The 24,445-nt window shown below is 39.5% G+C and overlaps 1 protein-coding gene across 1 annotated transcript; it reads right to left on the bottom strand.

Annotated features, from left to right (window-relative positions):
• Nucleotides 1–918: 918 nt before the first annotated feature.
• Nucleotides 919–24,026, bottom strand: PIP4P2 (phosphatidylinositol-4,5-bisphosphate 4-phosphatase 2). The gene is made up of 7 exons (XM_058814312.1): nt 23,879–24,026; nt 17,922–18,070; nt 16,811–16,917; nt 14,590–14,713; nt 8,859–8,911; nt 2,896–2,986; nt 919–1,765 (listed from the first exon to the last, which is right to left on the bottom strand). The coding sequence occupies exons 1-7, from the start codon at nt 23,982–23,984 to the stop codon at nt 1,622–1,624; spliced, it is 774 nt and encodes a 257-aa protein (XP_058670295.1). The 5' UTR covers nt 23,985–24,026; the 3' UTR covers nt 919–1,621.
• Between the last annotated feature and the right edge of the window lie 419 nt (nt 24,027–24,445).

Raw genomic sequence — 24,445 nt, 5'->3', positions numbered from 1 at the left:
GGCAAAAATGCAGAGGTCACCTTTGGTGTGCCATACCTTTGTGGTTCCTGTATCATATCAACAAATTCGTCCACTTACACATTCTTATATACATATAAATAACAAAATACATTTAAGTTTGAATAATAATCTTTATTTCTTAATTAGTTTATTTGTAAAAGGTACATTGTAATCCTGAGCTACTGCTTTTATACATTTAGCGTCATACAAAGACAGATCATTTACAGTTCGATCATTTACATTTATTGTGCTCCAAAATCCTTATCCGAGTATCATTTTGACTTAGCAGGAACATAGATAATTTAAATTACATGTATCCCTGAAACATCCATATTAATTTACCCATCTGACCCCATTAGCTAAATTACTAGTTGTCTAAATCACTCAGGACATTCCTTCTGAATTTAGCAAAAACTTGTTTAAAATTATAAAGATGGGCAGTGCAAGAACTGGTCCCTCAATCCTTTGTGAATACATCATTAGAAAAAACTTTCTGTTTCCGTATTCTCTTGGCAAGTCAGTGCTAAATTGATTAGATGTACTTTGATGGAATGGTCCAAGAAATAGCTTACTAATTTCCTTATTACAGCAGTTAATGAGAATTTACAGTGTCTCCCTTTGCAGTGACCAGTGTCATAACTCTCCCAAGCAGGGAAAATCTGATGTGATCAGAGGAAAGTAAGAGGCAACCCATCACCGTCTTATTGTCATCTACATGACACTGAAGTATTACAAACCAAGTCATATGAAATGCTTCCCTTAGACCCTGTAAAGGAACTTGTACGAATAACCAGAGTTAAGTTCCATAAGTTCCATAATCCGAGCATGGCTTTTAGGATTTGCCAGTTAAAAAAAAAAAAAAAAAAAAAAAAAAAAAAAAAGAAAAAGAAAAGGAAAAAAAAAAAAAAAAAACAACCAACCAACCAGAACAAACCAAAAACCAAGACCTCAGTCCCAGGATCCTTGAGGAAAAAGCATTTATCCTAACTGAAATCCAACCCTGGATAAATGGAAATTTAATTGGACTACCAAAATAGCATCTCTCTACCTGAAAAATCTCCAAGCATACAGTGTTTACAAATGTCTCTCTAGCAACAGTGTCAGTCTTAAATACTCACAAGTTTCATTTCCTGAATAAGGTCACTATGATCTTAGGCAAAAGATGCAGTAAAGCAGTTCAAGCAAAATGCTTATTGCTTAGGTTTTAAAGCAAGCCACTTGAATATAATTTTAGTTAAAATGTTAAGTACAAATGTGAAGCTACTGTAGAAACACTTATAAACACTCTTGCTTTTGAATTCTTACTGATAATCTAGAAAAATGGCAGACGGATTTGAACATAACAAAGGAAATGTAAAACTTAATACTGTTCGAAATACAATTCAACGCCTATAAAGACAGTTATGAACATGTAAACATAGCTTTAGTATTCAGAGCTAGGGAATCTAGCAGCAAAACAAACTATTTGCATATTATGTAGTGCAATGAACATTTGTTCTTAGAGACCCCCAGTCTTTAAACTACTTTGAACAGAATGGAATCCTTACAGGAAAGGTTTTAAAAGTGTCCAAAATGTAATATCCAGAACTACTAGATGTTCACCTATAACCTAACAATTTCTCTATGCAAAACTGTGCTCTGGATAGCTGACTTTAATGGCCCCCCAGTAGCAGGCTCGAATGAGGCAGATTAAACCTAAGAGATAAGCAACAGCCCAAGAAACATATGTTGCGTGAAATCGCCTGGCGAAATCTTGTGTTCCAACCTAAAAAGAGAAAACAGTAGTGTCAAACATACAGCACTGTCTGTTCTTCAGAGAAGAGCAAGTTATATTAAGGAGAAGCATTTCAGCACCTTTTCAACTCTGGTAAGGGTAAATTAGGTGTTTTATTAGCTTGATTTTACATAACCATAGGATAATTGAGCGTGAAAGGGAGATCAGGAGACCTCTAGTGCCAACTCCCCAGTCAAAGTAGGATCAACCCCAATGTCACACCAAGTTGTTCATGGTTTTAACCCAGCTAGGTCCCAAATAACTCCAAGGATGGAGGCTACACAAGCCTCTAGACAAACTTGATAGAAAAATGTTTTCACATAATTTTCCAATTCAGTAAGATCATGAAAAAAAGGAAAAGAAATTTGTCTCTTGCTGTTTTTATTTCTGGCTTTGTTTCTATTAGGGAACCTGGAAAATCCTTCGTAACTCATTTAAGATCACACATAATTAATTATTCAAGTTAAAACACAAGTTAGAGGCATAATGAGAATTACACATATGAATTCACTGGAGGTATTTCCTCACATGAAATTTTCTGGGATTCCCAGGTATAAAGTTGGCTCTAGTAACCTGTATGAGACACTAGTAAGCCAGATACCACTGGTTCCACTTCACAGAACAACAGACTGAGCCTTCTCATTTGTAAATAGCTTATGAGCTGGTTTTACACTTTACAGCTTTTATAAATTACAAAGACTCATACATATTTCTAGTGCTTGGAAGCCCATTCACCTCTACTGCAGTGGAACTTATACAGCAATATGTATTTCTGGAAACATGGAAGTTTTGAGAGCTCTAGCAAGAGCAAGATGTTCCAGTATTTCTACAGTGAAGTGAGCCATTTTTCATAAAACTCAAGTTTTTAGAGATGAAGAGTCAAATTTAACATCAAAAAAAGAGACTATCAAAGTGCCAGAACACCTTTTTTTAAAAAATTCCTTTTTTTTGGCCTACTCAGATGATTAAGTTCACAATTTGAATGGAGATGACAAAACCCACACCAATTCAAGAAGTTTTACTCAAATGCTGGGAAAAGAAGAGCTGGTCAACTAAGAGAACTCCTTTGAGCACACACACCCCTGCACACAGCTGCAAATTTATCATGGGACATCACTCACAGTTAATCCAACACCAATGAAGATGCATATCATCCCAATTGTGATATATGCACAGCAGCGCCTCCGTGGCAGTGCACTTCCAACAGAAGAACTGTTAGAAAATAAATGGAATTGTAAATTAAAAGCAAACAAAAAATCCCAAACCCAACCAACCAAATAACAACCATCACAAAAACCACCCCTATCATCAACAGTAACTGTTCAGTCTCAATGGGGAATGGAAAGAGAATGGCAATACACCATCTTCAGTTTATAGAGTTGCAAGCAAAGTCTACAGTTATACTACAAAGTACAGGACAGAGTCCTCATTTGTATTGTAAAGAACTGCCAGTGATTATCTAGTACCTAAAAATCTAGGTGCTTACAAGAAAGGAAATGGCCACACCCACAGTTTGAGTGTGTCTACCTTCTGCACCCACAGTACATCCCAGTAATTGCCTTGGATAGCCTTTGGATGGCAAAACTCAAGTTTGCTTTTCAGCTTCCATGCAAGACACCCTTCAGACTTTTAGTACATCAGCACATGGCTTCAATACTTCACCGCATCTAAGTAAGTGAAAATAACTTCTACCACCCCTACATGTCTTTAATAGAATAACAACCTTCAGTATCCATTTCTTGGATACTCAATACCATTCAGTGACTAAACTGCTCTGAAGATAAATACAAATCATTTTAGTCACAGACATGTAATTTTTTTACATGTTCAACATCTCCAAATACTGAAATTCTTTAAGCTATTAAGTGAACTTGAAGAACATGACAAGTTCTTCTTACTTTGCAATTTCTTTCAGAGTTCTATCACAATTTACATGAGCTGCACAAATAACTTCTGACAACCAAGGTAAATAAATCCCCTAGAAGTTCTGTCACTCATCATCAAGACTATGAAATCCAGGACAGACAGCTCTGTCTCTACCTGCTGTATCAAGACAGTGCTTCACTCTAACAGACTATAAATGCAAATAAACCATAACATTATCTACTACAAGTTAGAAAAATTATTCTAGAAGCTCAGCGTTGTTTAGCAAATACATCTTGAGTCACACATTTGCAATCACATACAGCTTAGTAATGAGGAAAATAGGAATATGATTTAAGTCCACTGAAACACAGTTAAAAGGACTAGAGAGGCAGAAGTGGTTTTATAAAGCATGCATTATCTATCTTAGAGGTGTTTTGAAGCATGCTATCATTAGTTAAGTACTTCATCCCATTCTGGGAGATCAACACACCTTAGGAAATGTGTAATGCTTTTGCACATCTCATGATAGCTCAATTTATTCAAGATAAATGCGTAACAGAAAAAAGCCCTGCTGAACAATTGAAGCAGTACATGCATCATATGACTGACCAAATTTCTGGCTCCAGTTAATTAACCACATAGCAAGGCCTCATATGCTTAGCATGTGACTAAATTTTTTTAAGTATTTGTCTTAGAAAGCCTTCAAATAGATTGCTTTAAGCAGCTTTACTTCAACGTTATTTCTTTACAAGGAATTTCTGAAATGCTCCAAGAGAAAAAACAAACAAAAAAACACTACCACAGTCCTCAAGCTAACACAATGAGCTTCATCTTTCAAGGCAAGATTTGAATAAAGTGACTACTCACAAGCCATTTTCAGAAGAGCTAGAAAGTCCCTAAACAGTACTGCTCATTAGCTTCCATGCGGAAATTACTTCCTTAGCAAAACCTCACAACACATAGTGAAATAGGACACTGGAGGGTGCCTGGGGTTGGGGTAGGATTAGGGTAAGAGAATTCCCAGTTGGGCAAATAATGGTATCTTACCCTCTCACACACACACCTCCACACACTCCCCCAAAAGCCACTCTACAGCCATTCTAGAAAAGGGATATGTTGTTCAACTGAAAGTTACATGAGTTAAAAATAATAAAACCAAACTGTAGTTTTATAAAAGGGAACTAGGGAAGAGACTGAGCCTGCCAAACTGACCTTAGGTTCCCTCCTTTACAGGATTTTGTGGCTATGTATTCAGAGTTAATGCTATTATAGAGCTGGATACCATAGGATAAGCTGGTAAAAATGTCATGTTTAATACAGCTAAAACATACATGATACTTATTGTACCGTGTATTGCATGCAGAGTCAAAGTTCATTCTGGAAAAGAGACTTTCACTTTCAGAGCTGACTTACAGTCTTATTTTTGTAATCATAATATTGCAGGTGTTGTGTGTATTTTCCATCCATATTTCTCATGTGTTTCCTCCTATCCAGTAAGAAAGGCTGGGGGAGAAACCATCAACTCAAATACAACAAAATGGAAATGCAAAGAATGTCTCAATTTAGCTGCTTTTCTCTTTCCACAGAAAGCAATGATTAAATAAAGATATTAAAGTTTCTACAGTCGTGTAACAGACCTAAGAGTCCAAATAAATCATTATTCATTTGTCACCTCCCAACAGTGATGTTAGCCACTGGCCTCCTCTAGATAGTGAGGCTTCCTCTACCCACCCCAAATTACACATAAACCCCCCAAATTAACTTAGAATAAAGAAAGTTGAAACTCTGTCCCAAAAACCTACCAACTGTGAAAACTCTGACAAGCACATCTGGCAATATTAAAATGGGATCAAAAGAACTTTCTTCCTATCCCAGAAGCACCCAATTAGTTCCACTGTGGGAATATGAGGGAACTCTCTAGAAAGCAGCAGTTCCTTCTTTCTGAGCTGCTGCTGAGGAAGCAAAGGCACCTGCCAGAACTCTGGGCAGCAGCAGCAGATACAGAAGATGCCAAATCCAATACTTCATCATGGAGTTATTAGAAGAGGGGAAAACTGCCACATGGGACAAAGGCTATAAAAGAAGTACCACAGGAAGCAATGTTGGGCCTCTTGTGCTCCAAGTAATAGGAATTATGACCAGGATTTCAAACATGCTTTTAAGAGGAAAATTAAAATGCCAATATTTTGAAGGTGAATAGCACTGCTGAAATTAGCATTCACAGCAGTGATGGGGTTCCAACATCTCTCTCTTTACTAAAAGTCCTTTATGGGGCAAAGGCGCTATAAATTCATTAGGGTTCATAGTTTTGGCAGACCTTAAAAAGTAAAAGAGATAGATTCTAAAGGAAAAAAAATAGATTTGACATTCTGTAATAATAACCTGTAGCATTCAATTCCCTTTCTAGTAACTGAATTAACGAACTGAATTTTCTAGATGATTTAATATACATCTTGAGAAAGAGAACAGCAAACAAAAAACCAGCTCCTGCTTCTTCATCATTAAACAAGAAAAATACCAGAAGCCTTCCCTGAATCTCTCACTTTTGGAAAACAAGCTGATAAACATCTGGTATTTAAAAATGCAGAAAACTAAATCAGCAAAAAGAAACCATTTCTCCCCCACTCCCAGGTGTCACTATAAAATACAACTGTATAATGATCATTTCCTCATTAGCTACATTTATTTTCCCTATGCAAATAAGGGCCTGTGTCAGGCAGCCACTACACATCAGTAAGCCTTCTGCAAACACTTCACCTAGACTAACATGATAGGCTTACAGTCCACTTCCAAAGAGATTTGGTCATTTACCAAAAAAGTTTTTATTCTCTACAGCACAATTAATTTCCTACGTTTCCCAAGTTATTTTTCAAGACAAAACAAGTGCATCACAAAACAAAGTCGTATCACAATGGTAGGACATAGATGGGATTAAAAACAGACAAGAAGATCCTATTTGCCTCTACACTCAGATATGAGAGGTTCCTTTGTTTAGGTACTATGAGGCATGATGGCCTTATTTCTCCCTGAACACTGTTTCATTTTTAACTTTTTCAAGTAATAACTACTGATCTTCCCTTGCAGTTTTAGAAGACATTTGTAATATAAAGTTCTAATATCCATCAACCAAATGGAAGGTCACAAACAAACTACCTGCAGAGATTCACTGCACTTCTAAAAACATTTGAAACAAAATTATTAATCTAAAAAGTGTCAGCTGATGTCTCCTTGGAAAACTTACTGTTGCAGTGATTCAAGATTCCTTCTGCCTTAGTCTACACTATCCTTTTCTCAGTGACAATTATCAACTTAATCAACAGAAGGAATGAACAGTTCTACATCTGACTACTCAGCTACTAATGAAAGAAGTTTTGCATTAATAAGATGAAACCCTACACTCCTTGGCTATGCTGACCTCTGACAAAGACCTGATAGAAAGCAGGTCACTGCAGTTATTTATTCCATCATCATGACTCAAAGCTGTGTCTCACCTATGCTGTGCCCTAAATCCATGTATCAGAAATGTTTATGCTGCTGGAAATGCACAACTCCCAACCATCACATCCCAAATGCGGGAAAACACCGAGCAACTCATTCAAAGCTAAATTACAATATTCCACAGTTTGCATCCTCAGCCCAAGGACAGATGTGCCCACTTGTTAAAATTTGTTTTGCATTCTGCAATACAGTTGCCATGCAAGCTGTAATTATCACAAATTGCACTGCAGAGAGGCTCCCACTTTCCTCCATATGGATAGCATGCTTTGCACTTTATGGAGGAGAACACTACAAAAAACTTTGAGTTTGGCTGGAATTTAAAACAGAAGCAACATTAATCAACAGAGGACAGACCAAAAGATCACATGCTGTGACTTCTGACTGTTGTTTGGAGTATAGTTTATATTGCTGCTGTTATTGTTAGGGTTGGGTTTTTTGCTTGGTTGTTTTCTGTCTTTAAGGTTAAACAACAAATAACACTGACCTAAGGAGAATCAAGAAAAAAGCCAAGGTCAGCTAACAAGGGCAACATAAAACATAATTGCAATTAGTTTTAAAACAAACCAAACAGCAAACTCCAATGCCTGCTCAAGGACTGAACAGACTTAATGTGTCAGTACACACACCCCTGCAAAGCAGCATCTCATCAAGACTGAGTTTATTTAATCTCAGCAAATTAGAACATGTCCACAACTCCACACTGGGTTAGCTACACCCCTGAGGTTAAACACAGCACTAGATTGACTTCTCTATCAAATACTCCAAAATAAGACTTCAGTCAGTGTTGAAGGCCATGCCATGCCCACACCTACAGTGCATTTATCCTACACTTTCTCCTTCCTAAGGGACCTGCTAGTTTTTCTACAACATGTAACACAGCTGAGATTCTCCATTCCCAGTGGAAAACATGTTCCTTTAACTGAAAGTCCCACTTGCCTGTCAAAGGAAGACGTATTTAAATAAATCAGCAGGACATGAAGGTCTCTGAAGTAATATTTATATCTTATTTCACACCATGTGGCTGAAAGTATTAAAGTATGTTACTAGTGCAACAATTCAAATTAAGAATTCCCGAGCTCAGATAAGAAAGGCCAAACAAATACTCAAAAAGAGAGGCCCAAAAAGAACCCAAACCAAAACAAAAAGCTTACATCTCTTGTATTCTAATTTTTGTTGTTCTTCTTTAAGTAATAGCAAATGAGTACCCAAGTTATTCCACACAAGTTATACTCAAGTCATTCATAAACGTTAACCAAGATAATGCATTAAGATGTTTAACACAAGTTGGGCGTTGAGTTTATAGTATCAGTAAACCTTCTTTCAAATTAAGACAAGATTATTTCCTTTCCTCCCCTTACAATAAAGTGATTCAAGTTCTACCTTTAAAGATGATATCTGATTACTACTATGAAGAGGTAAAATTTCAAGGACATAAAAAGTTAATTTTAGCAACCTATTCCTGTCTATTGTTAGCAGCTTATTTTTGCCTCTATCAATTCAATCAGAGCATTTTCATAAATGCAGGTGGATATGCCAAAGCTACTGATTTCTGCATAAAGAATGGAGAATTCACATGCACACAATATCTGCTTTAGCCTTGAAGTTCAGGTGAGCACAGCAAAATAATCAGCACAGCCAACACATTTTACTCCAAAGACTTACAGAAGAAACACTGGCTACTTCACAGTAATTTACATAACCTTGCTTTCAGAGAACTTACATTTTTTTGCAGTGTGGGCATTTTGCTAGTGTGTTAAACCTCAGTTCCATCCACTGTAAAGAGAAAAAAATAAAAAGGTTGAAAAGCAGACCTGGGAAAATGGTTGTTGCACCTAATGTTCAATGTCACTAGGAAAACATTTTGCTTCTCAGACTCTTTGATTTGTTTTTTGTTTTCTTCTATAAATGGGATGCCCTTTTGTCAGTGGCAACATTGGATTGGGATTTCCATGTGAACATTTCCCATGACTTGCCTTAGTATTACAAAATTTGCTTGACGTAATGTGGTTGCATCAACAGGCGTAGTATGCGCAACATTATAACATAAATAGGTTTTCTTCTCTTACTTAAAGACTATGAATATACCCTGAATCAAAATAAGTGTGTTTTCTTTGGCACAACTACAGCCAGAATTATTTTCCAATCTTTTCCCAACCTCTGCATCATTTATGAAAACTAAGTTTTGGTTATACAAAAAAATGTGGTAAAGAATATTTTAGAAAGTAGATATCAGGTTTTACATCAATGAAATAGAGAACACTTCTTACTACTTTACATGACTTAAAAAGATGATATGTAAAACTGTACATGTCACCACCTTCCATGCTCAGACTGAAACCTATGTGGGAAACAGCCTTAGTGAAAGCAGTGCCTAGAACTAACTCAACCAGGAGATACACCATTATATACTCACTTAAAAACAGCAGGTTCTGTTCTATTTCATTCTGTGATAACAGTATTAAGCAAACATTTTAAACATGTTTGCCTTGATCAAGGGAATAAGGCTCTTTTTCTTCTCCCTGTAAGCAGTTATTTTGTAACTGCAGCTCTCTCTCTCTCTTCCCCTGCCTTTCTCAAGTGGAGGGTAGTCGGAAGTTTTCTGGGTGATGCAAAAAGTCACACTGCAAGTTAAAAGCAGGAGAAGAAGCCACAGTGCAGATCCCCAGTGCCTCCACGAGGCCCTTCCTTATCTCCATGAGAAATCTGAAGCTGTCCTACTGAAGTGAAAGGAACTCCTAGAGCCACAAATCAAAATCAGAGCCCATCCTCATATGGAAAACACCACCAACCTACAGCTGACACCATTTAAATGCTGAGAAGAAATTTATGATTTTTATGAGCAAAGAAAGATGTGTTTTCTCATGCCTTGTCAGTATGAAGAGATTTTGCTGTGAGCAAAGTTTTGAACTGGGGTATTTATCGAGCATTTTCCTACCTCTTGACTATCTCCCTCGGTTGTTTTTTTTCCCTTAGGGATACATCTCCTCTAAAAAGAAATCCATCTTTTATTTTCTTGTTCCGAAGTATCCATTTACACATTTACAGGACAACTATGTAACCGGTATTACTTGTTTACAAAACTTGACCAAACTGATTTAGCAAGTTTACAAAACTTGACCAAACTGATTTAGTTTCATTTTAGTCCTTAATAAAACTTCTGTAATGCTCCCCACCCAAGCAAAGCTTTTTAAGAGCATTAATTCTACTTCCACATTCCTGGCAGAGGAGCAAGTTAAGTATTTTTCTGCATCCCTTTCAAAAACTTACTCAATTTCCCTTAACTCTGCACAGCGAAAGTGGGATAAAATGCAATTGTCAGTATCAGGGATGGAGAGAGGCCTCACCAGAGCAGTTATTTCAGCTTTTTTACCTGCAATTCCAGAAATAAAGGGAAGTCTAATTCCAGGATTTATATTTTACCTAATAGTAATTCAACCTCACTTCTATAGACCAGTTTCAATTCTATATCACAGTGTAGGCAACTCCATTTCCTTGGTTACTCATTAATGATCTTTCCAGAGTTTTAAAACTTCTAATTATTAGCCCAAATTATTAAAGGCTACAAACTCAAGTGCATTTGGGCTCCAATTATTGATGGAAAAAGGAGTCAGCAATAATCTGTTTTCATTGAGAGTTACCTGGAAATAACAGAAGCAGTAGCTGCTATGATGACTTTTACACAGACCAGAAGTATTTGTAGAAAAAGAGCAAAATTGTGACAAGACTTTCAAAGTACAAGACCTCAAATCATATTAGCACAGTGGGGAAAGTTTATGTTTGTGTACATTCTAAATCATGCTTAAGCTAGCATTTTTTACTCATACTCCAGAGTGCTTTAAAGTACCTAATATTGATTCATGTTGTTAAGAAGTTACACTTACATGAAATTTAGCTCTCTGCTGAGAATACAATGATGTTTTTTTAATTGGAGCAATACAATATACAGCCCAAATCCCTTGTTAGAACTACTGAAACACAGATGAAGAGATGAGGAATACAGAACTCGTCAATATGTCAACTGTGGACAAAACCAGACATTCATCAAAGGAATCACTAGAAGAACAGTCAAACATTTTCCTTCTAAGCCTATAATAGTTCTCAGTGCATTCAACACAAGCTAGTGGAAAAAAAAAAAGGCCCAAAACAAAACGACATAGGTACATAAATACATACACAGTCCTACATACAGCTGCTGCTGCAAAAGAAGCTTCTTTATTCCCCTCTTTGGGGAGGCAAAATACTTTCACAAACTAAAATGTATCTTAGTTTTCTGAAAAGTTTAATGGGTTTTCTATTCAATTATTTCAGAAGCAAGTATTTTCATATTTGATTACTTTAAAAAAACAAAATTGATAAAGCACAGCTGACAAAGCAAAGTGCTTAGCCTGCAGCCTGTGGCTTCCGTAGCTTGCTCCTGGCTTCTTGTCCCTGAGGTCCCTCCAAAACCAGGACAGTAGCAGGAAGATGGCAGAGAGGGAGAGGGCACAGGGACAGCCCTCCCTTGTCCCCCATTTCCAAAGGCAACTCAGCCTCTGACAGCCACAGAGCACTGCAGGCAGAGGTCCCTCAGAGGAGGAGCAGGGAATGATTTACTGCTGGCAGAAACAGCAACTGCACAGCCCAAGTCCAAAAGCTCCCAAAACAGCCCAAACCAGACCAAACTGACATTTAGCAACACAGTTAAACCCTCGTCGTGCCCTCCTTTTCTATTTTATCCCTTTTTCCATTTGTCAAGTCCAAACCTGCCAGAAACAGTAGAAACCTTAACACAGAAAGAACTTATATCAGTTTACCACGTGAAAAAAAAATCTGATTAACAAGATGTGAAGTATCGATAGTTTGGCTACAATTTCACTTCAGTACTAAGACATTCTTCCAGCTAAGACAGAGAAACTTTAAGGCACACCACAGCAAGCAGTGTGGTTTTCATAATTTGTAAAAAACACCCCCTCCACGTGCAGAGGCAGGCAAAACACAGTCCTGTTTTCAAATGGAAAATAAAATTTTGGAAACATGGTGAACAAGCTGATACTCTTAAAAGAACACAGAACATGACAATTTGACTTTTCTATCCCAGGGATTCTAGCTTTGCTTGTCTATTTTATTTATTTTTTAACTGTCAAGTAAAGTAAAAGGGATAGCCTAGTGAGTTGCTGAGAGATGCCTCTAGCACTTCATATTATCTTCACAACATGGAGATATCAAAAGGCAGAAATATTAACTCAGAAACTGAGCTTCCAGGCTGGCTAAAATACTTTTTTGTTGCTTCTCTGCTCATTCTGAAATCCAAACAATTTCCTGATTTTTCTAAACTAGAAATTTTATTTTCAGAATCTCAAACTTAATTACAGAAAAAAATGGAAGCAAAAGACTGATGGGAAAGCTGTGTAACACGAGGCAAAAAAGGGTTTATTTCTTGATAACTCAGCATAAAGAAATAGCAAGCTTCCAATTTCTAATGGTTCAGAGAGTTTCTTTTCAACATATCATGAAGTGACAAACTGGTCTTATGCTGGCAGACAGGACTATGAAGTTCAAAATGTTGCAGTTCCCAAAAGCAGCCGGATGATAGGAACTCGCCTGCACAAATCCCAAACTAGAAAACTTAACCTTTTAAGGCATAATCCAGTAGTTATGGGCAAAACCAGACTTAATGGATTTGTTTTTTTCCCCTTATGTTCACCTGAATAGTTCACAGTGTAAACTGCAAAGTTAATCTGGAATGTACTTGTATAAAGTAAATAGGAGATCAAGACAGGTAAAATTCCTATGCCTGTGAAAGTCCCTAAATATAAGCTGAAAAAAAAGGCAAACAGAAAACCCACTTCAGCTATCTTCAGTTTCACACTACTGTTTTTTAGGAAGGGTTATAAGAAATTATGTATTTTTAGTACATAGGCTGAATTAGTAGACAGAATATTTCTAGAGCATCTCTCTAATTGCTTCCCAGTTAGCAGATTACTTGTAAATTCCTCATCATATTCCTACTTCTTTTCAGAAAAAAAAAAAAAAAAGAAAGAAGCGTAAGGGCCATCTCCAGCTCCCTGCACTCATCACTTACTATAATAGTTAAAACATTACAGCACACCTGTCCTGGATTCAGCTGGGACTATTAATTTACTTCTTAATATCCGGTACAGTGCTCTCTTTTGGATTCAGTAACAATGCTGGTAACAAGCTAAGATTTTAGTTGTTGCTAAGTAGTGTTTACCCTAAGTCAAGGACTTTTCAGTTTCCCATGCTCTGTCAGCAAAGAGGTGCAGAAGAAGCTGAGAGAGAGCACAACCAAGACAGCTGAGCTGGCCAAAGGCATATTCCATAGCACAGAACATCACGTTTGGGGCACAAACTGGGGGAAGTTGGCTGGGAGATGCTGATCACTGCTGGGACACTGGCTGGGTCAGCAAGTGGTGAGGAATTGTATTAAGCATCACTTATTTCTCTTGGGTTTTATTCCTCTCTCTCTTTTCATTACTATTATTATTGTTATTTCTATCATTATTAGTATTCTTTTCCATTTCAATCATTAAATTGTTTTTATCTCAACCCTCAAGTTTTACCTTTTCCCCAGTTCTCCCCACCACCAGGGCAGGGGGCTGGGTGGTGTTAAGCCACAAAAGCACCTCACTGATCCATAAACCTGAAGTGAAGACTTAAAGGCATAAGCCATTATAGAGCCTGCCACAAAAGCCAGCCCTTCTCTCTCTGCTGGTACAAGCTGACATGGAGTGGCATCCCCTAAGCTGCCTTTTTCCTTGCACAAGGAAATGCACTTGAGTATTCTCTGATCTTTATGTATCTTACAACCCTTTGTTTCAGGAATGCACCACCTCTCTCGTGACTGTTTTCTTTAACCATACCCCTAATCTAGCCATTTCCTACAACCCCCAAACCTGAAAGAGATTCAGTCACTGCTGGATGATGAAGCCAAAGCTAGCTTGCTTGAGTATGGCAATCAAAATTCAAATGTAGCAGCACCGTGTCCATTTAGAAGGCTACAGAGAGTTCAACTGGCACTCACATATAAACCAAAACCTCCAGTTCTCCAACAACTTACAGATATGCCAGTGGCAAGTGCCATAACCAACAGCTTTCCAGGGCTCATACAGCAATGACAGAACTGCTCCCTTGGCCACTGCAGAACACAGCCACCACTGCAAGCCCCAACAGAACCTGGAAAACCAATTTCCTCTTCCAGCACTGCCCACTCTCACATCATGAAACAATAAGACATGGGCTTTATCTATCCATGTACAGAAAGACCGTTAAAAGTTTTCTTGAAACGCATATAAATAACCAAAACCAGACCATACACTATATTAATGAGTAAAGAAGTTTTAGTTCCTCAATGATGGCAGAGAGTGAGGCAATACGCTCTAAAAACTGCTTACAACAAACAGTTTGAGGGACAGCATGGTGAGGCAAGAAGGAGAATGTGATGCTTTACTTACAAGGAATGTATTTCCACAGTGCCCACACACCACTCTAGTCCCATCTGGTTGAACTGGCAAGGCAGGTTGAGCTGGCTGCTCCTCTGGAATCAGCATCACTGGACCAAGAGTAATGATGCGTCTACTGTGTTAAGAACATTGGATACACATGTAATTAAGCTAGCAAAAGAGAAGGATGATGTGTTCAAGCCATTAACTCAGTCACTACCAAATGTTTTTACACATTTAAACTATAATCTACTTGTTAAACAGCTGATGCACCCAGTTTTGGTCACTCTCTAAAGTATTTTCAGTTTTAAAAATATTCTCTTTCCCTGTAAGATCAGCCATACAAGCCTAAACCCTGTATCAGACTTGCAAGCATATGACAGAGGTGTTCCTCAGAAAAAGGAAAACTTAATACCCAGGCTGAGCAAGCCTGAGAATTGAAATGTACATACCCATGTGAAACATGTAGAAAGAGTATGGATCTTCCATCATCTAGCTCTCCTTCCCACACTACTGGCAACCATGTCAATATAAGAAGCATATTCATATTTGTACAGTAAAAATTCCATTCACATTGAGTAAACTAAAAATGAAAACCACCCTAGGTTGTCTAAATGAAATCAATTTACTTTAAACTAATTATTTACTTTTATGTTGAACGTGTTTCCAGTTTAGTTACACAATTTGTCAGTCCAAAATGACAGTATCCAAATTAACCAACTCAGAATGAGGAGGAGGTTTCTTAGAATGAAGAAAGTGAAGGGGAAAATTATAGCAATATTTAATTTGCATTGCATCTCTTCCATCTACAACCAAAATTGTATTCTGAATGCCTTTCCTTCAATCTGGAGTCTTCCATTTAGGTCAAACTCCCAACTCCCTCCTTCAAAGTACACTATACCAATATTGCTCAGTTTCTAGCAAGACAAATACATAGGCTGTCTTACTGCTTACATGTATGCTTTTGAGATTATTTTAATAAAATTAAGGAATTTCTAATTTAGTTTAGTTACCAACCATGTGATATATTATAACTGGACTATCCCACGAACATTTTTCACTCTGAGAAAATGTTGGGAATGTTCTGAAGTCCTACCCAACCAAGCGTTAGTAAAAGGAGTCAATTCCCACAAGTCCCAAACTATGTTTGAAAACCGGAACAGCCAATAGCCTGGTGACTAACTTGGGCACTTGGTGGGGTAGAACTCCCCTCCACACATCTGCAGACTCAGCCTTCCTTTCCCTTTCTCCTGTTAGAGCTGCACCACTTCCAATCAAACTCCTCCTACCTCGGTGGAATCTTTAACACCTTAAGCCCAACAGTAAGAGCAATCACTATGGCAATCACAATTGCTTCTTTTACAGCAAGTGTGTACATTTAAGTTGAGAGCTGAGAGGAGAATGAAAACTCAGCATAACTAAGGAAACTGAAGTCAAGCTACTACTCCATCTCCCATCTCACTCCCAATCCCTACTCTAAGCTTAGCAAAGTGAGTATTCTGTGTGGTTACAATAACTAAGTCTCCAAGAAATTATTAAGTCCCAGAAATGAGAAGTGGATTTTCTTCTATTTCTCTTTACATTATTTTTGACTTACAAAGTAGTTATATAACGGGACACACACATCTGAGACTTAAAGGAAGAAACTTTTTTTCTTCTTAAATTAAAAAAAAAAATACAAAATGGACACTAGCACTACCTGTGTCTGCAGTGAAAGTGTTAAGTCCTAGAGCCACAAATCAAAATCAGAGCTCATCCTCATATGGAAAACACCTCCAACCTACAGCTGACACCATTTAAATGCTGAGAAGAAATTTATGATTTTTATGAGCAAAGAAAGCTGTGTTTTCTCATGCCTTGTCAGTATGAAGAGATTTTGCTGTGAGCAAAGCTTTGAACTGGGGTACTTATTGAGCATTTTACTACCTCTTGAATATCTCCCTCAGTTTTGTTTTATTTTACTTAGGGGTAAATCTCCTCTAAAAAGAAATCCATCTTTTATTTTCTTGTTCCGAAGTATCCATTTACACATTTACAGGACAACTAGGTAACCAGTATTACTTGTTTACAAAACTTGACCAAACTGATCTAGCAGTGTTTTATTTTAGTCCTGTAAGTGCCCATGTAAAGAGACCAAGGCTTTGAACCTCTTTTAGTTTTAAATACTCAACACAAAGACAACAGTTGCTTTAAAGAAAACCATCTCAAGGCACTGGAAGTGTTTTATTCTTACCAGTTTGGTCTTGGGCAGCCTATTTTCCGAGATGTATCCTTACAGATAAGGAGACAGTTACATTGACATCTAACATACTTCTTCCCTGAAGGAGGGTTTTTGATCGGCTAAAAAAAAACCACAACCACCAGAGAACACACATCAGAAGTCACAGCAATTCACTTTTTTCCACATAACAGGAACACAAAGCAGAACAACTCCAGTGAAAAGTTCTTGTTAACAGAAATGCACTTCCTCTTACAGAAGAAATTTAGAGTCAACACAAAATTAGAAATTTTTTCTTTCTTAAGAAATGAAAATTTCCTCACTAGAACAAGCAAATTCTGCTCACTCATGGAAAAAAGCACTCATACTTTAGCAATGACAACTCAAGACTTCAGTGCAGTTATTATTTTTTTATGTGAGTTTAAATCGTGATGCATTAATAAAAAGCAATCACTCAAAACCAGACAAAACATCAAGCAACCCTTCTTGCCTGGTACAATGGCTTTATTCAACAGTGAAAGGACCACAGTCTGTTTCTTAGTCACTATGAAGACATCACCGAACTGTACTCTTATTTTAAACTGTACAGAAATTATCTTTCTCCAACCTGGGAGTAAAGTTTCAATGTCCCTTTCATGCAGCAAATCAAAAGGTGCACAATACTTTGTTTGGCTTGAAACATTATATATTGGACAGGAAAGTGACTATCAGCAGCAGGTTCTCTACTCTCTCTTCTAAGTGGAAAAAAAATCCTGCAGTTTTAAGGCTTCCTGTTTTCAGGACATACTTTAATGTTCTTTTTATATAAAATATATATAATAACTCCATGTAATAAATCTAATCCAGTGTTTTTCACACAAACGCTTGCAGAAGCTGTGAAGCACTGCAGTATCACATCACAAAACTAAAACTGGCAGGAGGAAAAAAATAAAAGCAGGAGGAAAAATAAAAGCAAGAGGCCAAATAGTGAAGACTTGAATTAACAGGAGAAGAAAAAAATGTGTTTGGACAAGCTGGGCTGGCTCGTCCTCTTCCTCAGGGGTGGCAGGAAGGGACCCACCCGTCCAGGTGAGGACATGAGTGCTACCCCCAGTGCCCCCCAAAAAACACCAAAAATCCATTTTACCGTGGCTTCATTGCAGACTGTGCATTTAACCACGTGTTGGTGCAGCTTGCCATCCAAATTGATTAGTGACTGGCACACACGGCAGTTTATCACAGGAACTCCGCTGGCATCTGGGCTGGCGATGGCAGTGTATGGAGGGGGAAGCTCTGCTGCAAGAGACAAGGAAATCTCAGCTGAAAAAACAGAGCATCCTAAAACGCTTCCAGCAAGTACCATTTCCAGCAGGCACAGGCTCAAAGAAGAAAAAAACCCTTACACCTCAAACTCAGTGTTTAGTATAAACACAGAACAAAACTAAGTTTGTTTTCCCCTTATCCACAACTTCTGTGTACACAAACACCATGCTTAGTTGTAGGTAAAGCAAACCAGCAAAACAAACACACAGTAAATCACCCCAGAAATCTGGATCCAACAGAACTTATCTATGTAAATTTATTTCAAATCAACTTTTTGTAGTCCATAGAAAACACATGGAGAAAAAACCACTAAAAAACCCCAAACCTACTACAGATTAGTAGAGACTGGCTTCTGAAGAAAAAGACCCAGAAAATAAAACACAGGTAGGAAGAGTCAAAAACAGCGTCCACAAAGATCTAAAAAGACTGAAATACAGACAAGTGTTTATCACATATTAAAAGATAATACAGGTAAAAACACAAAAAACTCCTGTGAAGAAAACAGGTCTTAGGATAGGAGGTGGCACGTAATGCTTCTTTTTTGAGTACAACAGCAAATATATGCTTTCTTGAAGAAAAAACCCTGAAGTCTCAGAGTTTCTGCTTCTAAGGGTTCCAGATACTTTTCCTGTCCAGGAGCCAAAGTGCCAATGCACAAGAAGGTCCTCAGTCACTCTGGAGAGGCTGACACTGGGAAGGCTTTAATGGCCTCAGGCCTCCAGGGAAGAGCAGACCTCAAACTCCAGCTTTGTCAGTCTTGAGCCCACAACAAAACAGGGAGGAAACACTGAAGATTATCTGAGGCTTAAGAATCCATGGAATGAAAATAATTCAACACAGTGATCTCTCACAAGCTTATCATCACCACTCTTTGGCATATATTAGCACTGACTTTTATTTCATCAAGAAGTTCAGGGCTTTTCAGGTAAGCAAATTCAGACCAGGCCTATTCAGTAGTTCATATTTAGCTTTCTTAAATGCTAGTAGCTCAAAATGCTCTGCAGCCTTGGGCTTCAATAAGTTTTTCAAAAATTACATCCAAGCAGCTAACCAAATCTTCAGAGAAGCAATGAGAGATCAGCCTACTTCCCATTTACCAACAGCATTGAACAGAGCAGTATCTGCTGGAGGGTGGTGAGTGAAATCACAGGCTGCTATCAAAGCTGACAAGCCTGAGTATTAAATTTAAGCCTGTGAGAATGCACTCATCACTCCTTTGCTGTCTTGGAGTGAATGCCATAAGCTGGAGGGATAGAAGAAACCCTGTCTGCCCTTCAGATCCAAAAGTCACCACACGTCTTTGAAGTGCATGTTGAACAGCCATGTTGCTATCTCTCTTTGCTACTTGGTCTATGTATGACCCAGACCTATGCTTGATTTTAACTCGCAGAGGCAGCAGGAAAAAGATGGATACCTTTAGAGTCTCAGAATCACATCCAATATATGTGAATTATTTCAGATGAGAAACAAAATTAACTTATATGCAGCAATACAACTCTGAATTCATTACACTAACTGATGTTGTATTTTGAGGAAGTGAACTTCACACGTTCAGCTCTGATACACTGGTTACAGAAAACAACATCCTTAAGAAATATCAGGTAACAGTACTGTTATTTCTTCTGTTTTTGAGGAAATACATTCTGAAAAAATGCAGCATACAGAAAAATAAATATTAAATATCGATATTTTGCAATACTGTGATACCCTATTTTAAGCAAGGCTGCCACACACAGGACATGAGACACTACAAGACATTAAAAAACAAACACACGCAAGACAAAACCCCAACCCACACACTTTGGCAAGTAGAGACAAGCTCAAGCCTACCAGAGCACTCCAGAAATCAGGTTAGAGTAACCACCGTGGCAAAGTCAAGGCTGCTCCAGTGGGTTCTGGCAGTCAGCAGACTGCTTAACTGCTCCTGCAGTGAGCAGCTGACACTTTCTGGCGAGGGGAACAGGCAGCCAGAAAACAAAGGGCATGTTCCAAAGACTAAACACCAGACTCTCTGTCAAGACACCTTTACAGCTCACTCCCAGCTTTAAGGTTGCTTTTTTGAAAAGCAACAGTTGTTTTACAAAAGTTCTTAACTTTTTGAGTTTTTTGAGTGTGGCAGCTCAATTCTGTCAGCTGGGAACAGGGTGGCTGTACTAAGGTAAGCAGGATCTTTAAGGGTATCAGAAAGTGAAGAGACACAGCCACCAACATTTCAGCTTTCAACATTTCAGCTTTCCACAGTCCTGGAATACTTGAAAATTTGACAACCATACCTTCTACACATTTATAATTTTCTATACCTATTTCCAAGTGATAACTTATGAATCTGGTAAACTGAGGTGTGTGAGCCCCTACACACAGCACCAGCCACTTCTTCAGCCTCAGACTGGAGCTGCCTGGCTTCCAGGTAAGCAGCCTCGCTGCTCCTGTCCTGCTGCCTCAGCAAATATCAGATAGCAAGGGAATAATGGCTGCTTTTCAGAGCCCTGCTGCAGCAAATAACATTTGCTATGGAGCAGAAAGCATGAGCTATCTTGGCACTGCAACCTTCATGCTCAAAGAAAATGTGCATTTTGAAAGGTCCAAAAAACAAGCCAGCAGAAGCCACCAAAAAAATTAAATATAAAGAGTATATCTGGGGGGCGTAAGGGGGTGGGGGATGGTGAAAAGGAAAATAAAGACATTGTCTCAGTTAGCTGCTCCTTACCCCTTAATAAAAAGGCTTGAAAGCACATCAGCTTACTTCAGTATGACCTTTTTTTTTTCCTTGACATCTTGAATTTCAGGCTAACTAGAATATCTAAAACCAGTTTATAAAGGTCTATCAGTCTGCCATACTGGAAGGTAGGCAAGCTTCACATACACACCAGGAGAATGTAATTAGATAGTGAATTCCCTGCTGCTGACACACCAGTTTACAGCTATATTATCTATTTCTCTTTAAAAAAAAATGAACACAAAAAAAACACACACACAAAAAAAAACAAACAAACAAAAAATCCCCCAAAAAACAAATCAAACAAAAAAAAAAAAAAGCCCAACAGTAATTAGTTCAGGAAGATCAGCAAAGTGTCCTACCACGCAGCGCAGTACCTCTGACTCCCTCTTCACCCTACAGAACAGCAATGCAATGGAAGATATCCCATTTGCAACCTGAGAAACTCCTTGTGGACCTTGTATACTTTCCTCCCCTGGTAGATGAAGGGTGGAAACAACAGAGAACCACTAGAAGCCTACCAGGGTCAAACATAAATTAATTTTATTTGATTTAAAAAAAATAAAATAGTTCTTTATCATGACCTGTGAGGGGGTGGGTAAGGGAAAAAGTTTAATGATTGATGTCAGAGATACGTTGTTAAAAACTAAGAAATCCTGGACAGGGCCCAAAAACCCTAAAAAAAAAACACTGACTAACCATCCTACTCCAGGGAAAAGAACTGATAGTTTCACCCTTTGTCAATGTTGTGAAAATTTTCTTAAATACTGTGGCCTGCATCCACACTGAAAAGCTTTTTCTTGCTTGCATCATTAAGAACACTGAGCCATTACCAGGATTCAACCATTTTACACAGGGAAGGGTCAGCTGGGTCTCAGCTGCAGCTCAGCAAGGAAGAGAAGGGTACCTTCAAAATATGGTCTCTCTAATTTAAAGTTGAGGATGATATATTTGGCACGGTAGATAATTATAGGGATAAACCTATTAATGTACATTCAGGTGGTAGTTTTGATACAAAGGGCTTCTTCCTCCTTCCTCTGCCACCCCACACTATCCAGATGATGCTAATCAAGGAAGCTCAGCAGAAGGAGTTTGCTTTGGAAGCAAAGCCAGTTCTTCCACAGGAATGATTCTTCCCTCTAAGCCTAGCCTTGTGCTAGGGAGGGAGATGAAGCCTGCCAGTCAGCTGGAAAGGCAGCTCAGCTTGCAGGGATCCTTTCACTAAGGAAAGCCGACAGAGAAGGGAAGTAGAGCCACGGGCCTGAGCCACAGCCCTGCACAATTCTGTTCCACAGCTGTCTGAGAGCTCTGCAGAGCAGCTCTCAAGTGCTGCCTAGTTGCTCATGGACTGATGTAACAAGAGATATGCGACATTCAAGAAAGCTCTGTGTTGGTTCCTCCTCATTTTTGGGAAGAAACCACTTATCTCAAGTACCTCATCCCACCACAGGTGCCCAGCCAGATATTCAAGTAACAGATGCCACTGAAGGCACAGGAGGACACGGCTACCAACTGAAACGAGTATTTCGAATCCAGCTCATTTCCAGGTCATGAGTTTTACCCTGGGGTCAAACAAGAGTCACTAATCTAATGCATTTTCATTACTTTTTAAATTTATAAAGACTTAAAAAAAAAAAAAAGAAAAACCCAAAAAACAAAAAACAAAAAACAGATTGAAATGTATGCAAAAATGGTTACAGGATAAGGAACACTAAGAATAAAAATATCAAACCCCAGAATGTAAACTAAGGTAGATAAATGGATTTTTTTGTTTGTTTGTTTACTTGGGGGATTCTGCCAACACTAAAAAATTGATGGCAAATAAACCCCAACTAAAAAGCCAAAGCATCCAACCTCTGCTGTTTTTTAAGCCAATACTCCTTTGTCCACTTCAAATCAAAGTAAACACTCAACACCAGCTACAGCCCTAACTGAAATACATTTCTGTATCAAGACAAGAGGACTAGCTTTCTGCGAGATTAAATAGAATTCAAAACAGACAGATGCTCACTCATTCTAGTTGCATGCATGTCATGAATCTATACAGTTAATAAAAATCATTAAGAAAGGGCCAACACACTGGACCTACTGAGATGAGAATTGTAGTCTTACATTTAAAAGGGTACTGCTAGCAAAGCTACTCTAATCTTATTTCATCTTTATTCCTTCAGCTTTCTCCACACCTCAATTTCTGCTCCAAAACGTTTAACTGAAAAAAAAATCCTACTAATGTATTTTGATAACATCCTGATTCACATTTTCTAAGTGATTTTTTCCACCTACTAATTAAATAGTCAGTATTGATCAACAGGACGATTTTTCCTAAGTCTATGCAAGAGAGATAATACCATATAATTATGCCACGGCTACAGATCTGTAACCGCAGTATCGGACTTGCTTTAAAAATAAAGCCATAACCAGCTATGGCCTTGAAACGTGCTTGCAAGGGCATCCTGGCGGGTTTGGACTCCAGCTGCCACACTGCACCGAGTCCCCTCGTTATTCCGATGGGATTGCCAGGCCGGGGACGGGCTGGCCACACCTGGGCAGGGCTGAGGCCGCGGTGCTGCCCGGCCATGGCGACCTGCGCGCTCGGCCCCGCGCTGCGCCCCTCCCGCAGCCCTTGTGCCCAGCCGAGCTGCTCAGCGCCGGATCTTCCACTTAATCCTGCTCCTAATTAATGGGGAAACCCAAGTCCAACAATTACCACGCAAGCTGCGGCATGCGAGCGAGTTATAATAAGCAGACCGGTTCGGGCTTGTTCTGCCCCTGCAAACAATTATTTTAATTTCTTTTATTTTTCCTGCTGAGCCGCCCAGGCCGGAGCGCGGCGGGGAGCAGGGCCTGTGCCGGGCACGGAGCGGCGTTACCTGTTGTTCCCCACCGGCCAGGGCGGGGCGGGGGCTCCCCTGCCGGCCGCCCCCGGCCCGGCCCCGCTGCCGCGGCCAGGGCGGGGGGAGCCCCTCACCGCCGCACCCGGGCGGAGGCGCCGCGTCCCCCGCCACACACAGCCACAGTCACAGCCACAGAGCCAGGGCCGCCCCCCGCCCCGCACAGCGCCTTACCTCGGGGACTGCTGTCCGGCAGATAGGGCGGCGCGGTCGGGGTGACATTGCCGGAACCGGGCGCGGAGAGCAGCGGGGAGCGCTCGTCCACCCCCTCGGCGGCCATGGCTGCGGCGCGGAGGGCCCTGCCCGCTGCCGGGCGCGGGGCGGGGAGGCGGCCGGGCCGGCGGCGCCGGGGAAGGGGAAGGAGCGCAGAGGAAGGGGCTGGGAATGAATGAGAGCGGGGCGGGGAGGAGGGACGGCGGGGCGGGGAGGAGGGACGGCCGGCCCCCGGCACGGGGTAATGAGCGGGGCAGGCCGGGGGTGGTGTCTAGACAAACATAACAACCTTCGGTCGTAAATAAATTTTTCCCGAAAAAGAGTGCATTTGTTGAGATGTGTGGGGTTTTTTCTAGTTTTGTTTGTTTGTTTAATTGTTTGTTTTGTTAAGGTTGTTTTAAGCTCTGTGTTTGGATGTTGACATGACTACCAGGGAAGTGCTATAGTCGATTTAGCTGGGAGCAGTCGCCTTTTCCAGGGCTCTGGGGATGCAGATGGATGGAGGAGGAACTCTCCGAGGTGACAGCG

This window comes from Ammospiza caudacuta, chromosome 1, assembly GCF_027887145.1.
Source record: "Ammospiza caudacuta isolate bAmmCau1 chromosome 1, bAmmCau1.pri, whole genome shotgun sequence".
Lineage (NCBI taxonomy): Eukaryota > Metazoa > Chordata > Aves > Passeriformes > Passerellidae > Ammospiza > Ammospiza caudacuta.
Note: the sequence above shows the minus strand (reverse complement) of the source record. Positions and strands in the feature narration are given on the sequence as shown.

What these genes read in the sequence shown, in the direction of transcription:
- PIP4P2 (XM_058814312.1), bottom strand. Translation starts at nt 23,984, where the DNA reads ATGGCCGCCGAGGGGGTGGACGAGCGCTCCCCGCTGCTCTCCGCGCCC. An exon ending in GCCGGACAGCAGTCCCCGAG is followed by an intron (nt 18,071 to 23,878) that starts GTAAGGCGCTGT and finishes TGTCTCTTGCAG; the next exon opens with CAGAGCTTCCCCCTCCATAC. An exon ending in CAGTCTGCAATGAAGCCACG is followed by an intron (nt 16,918 to 17,921) that starts GTAAAATGGATT and finishes GTTTTTTTTTAG; the next exon opens with CCGATCAAAAACCCTCCTTC.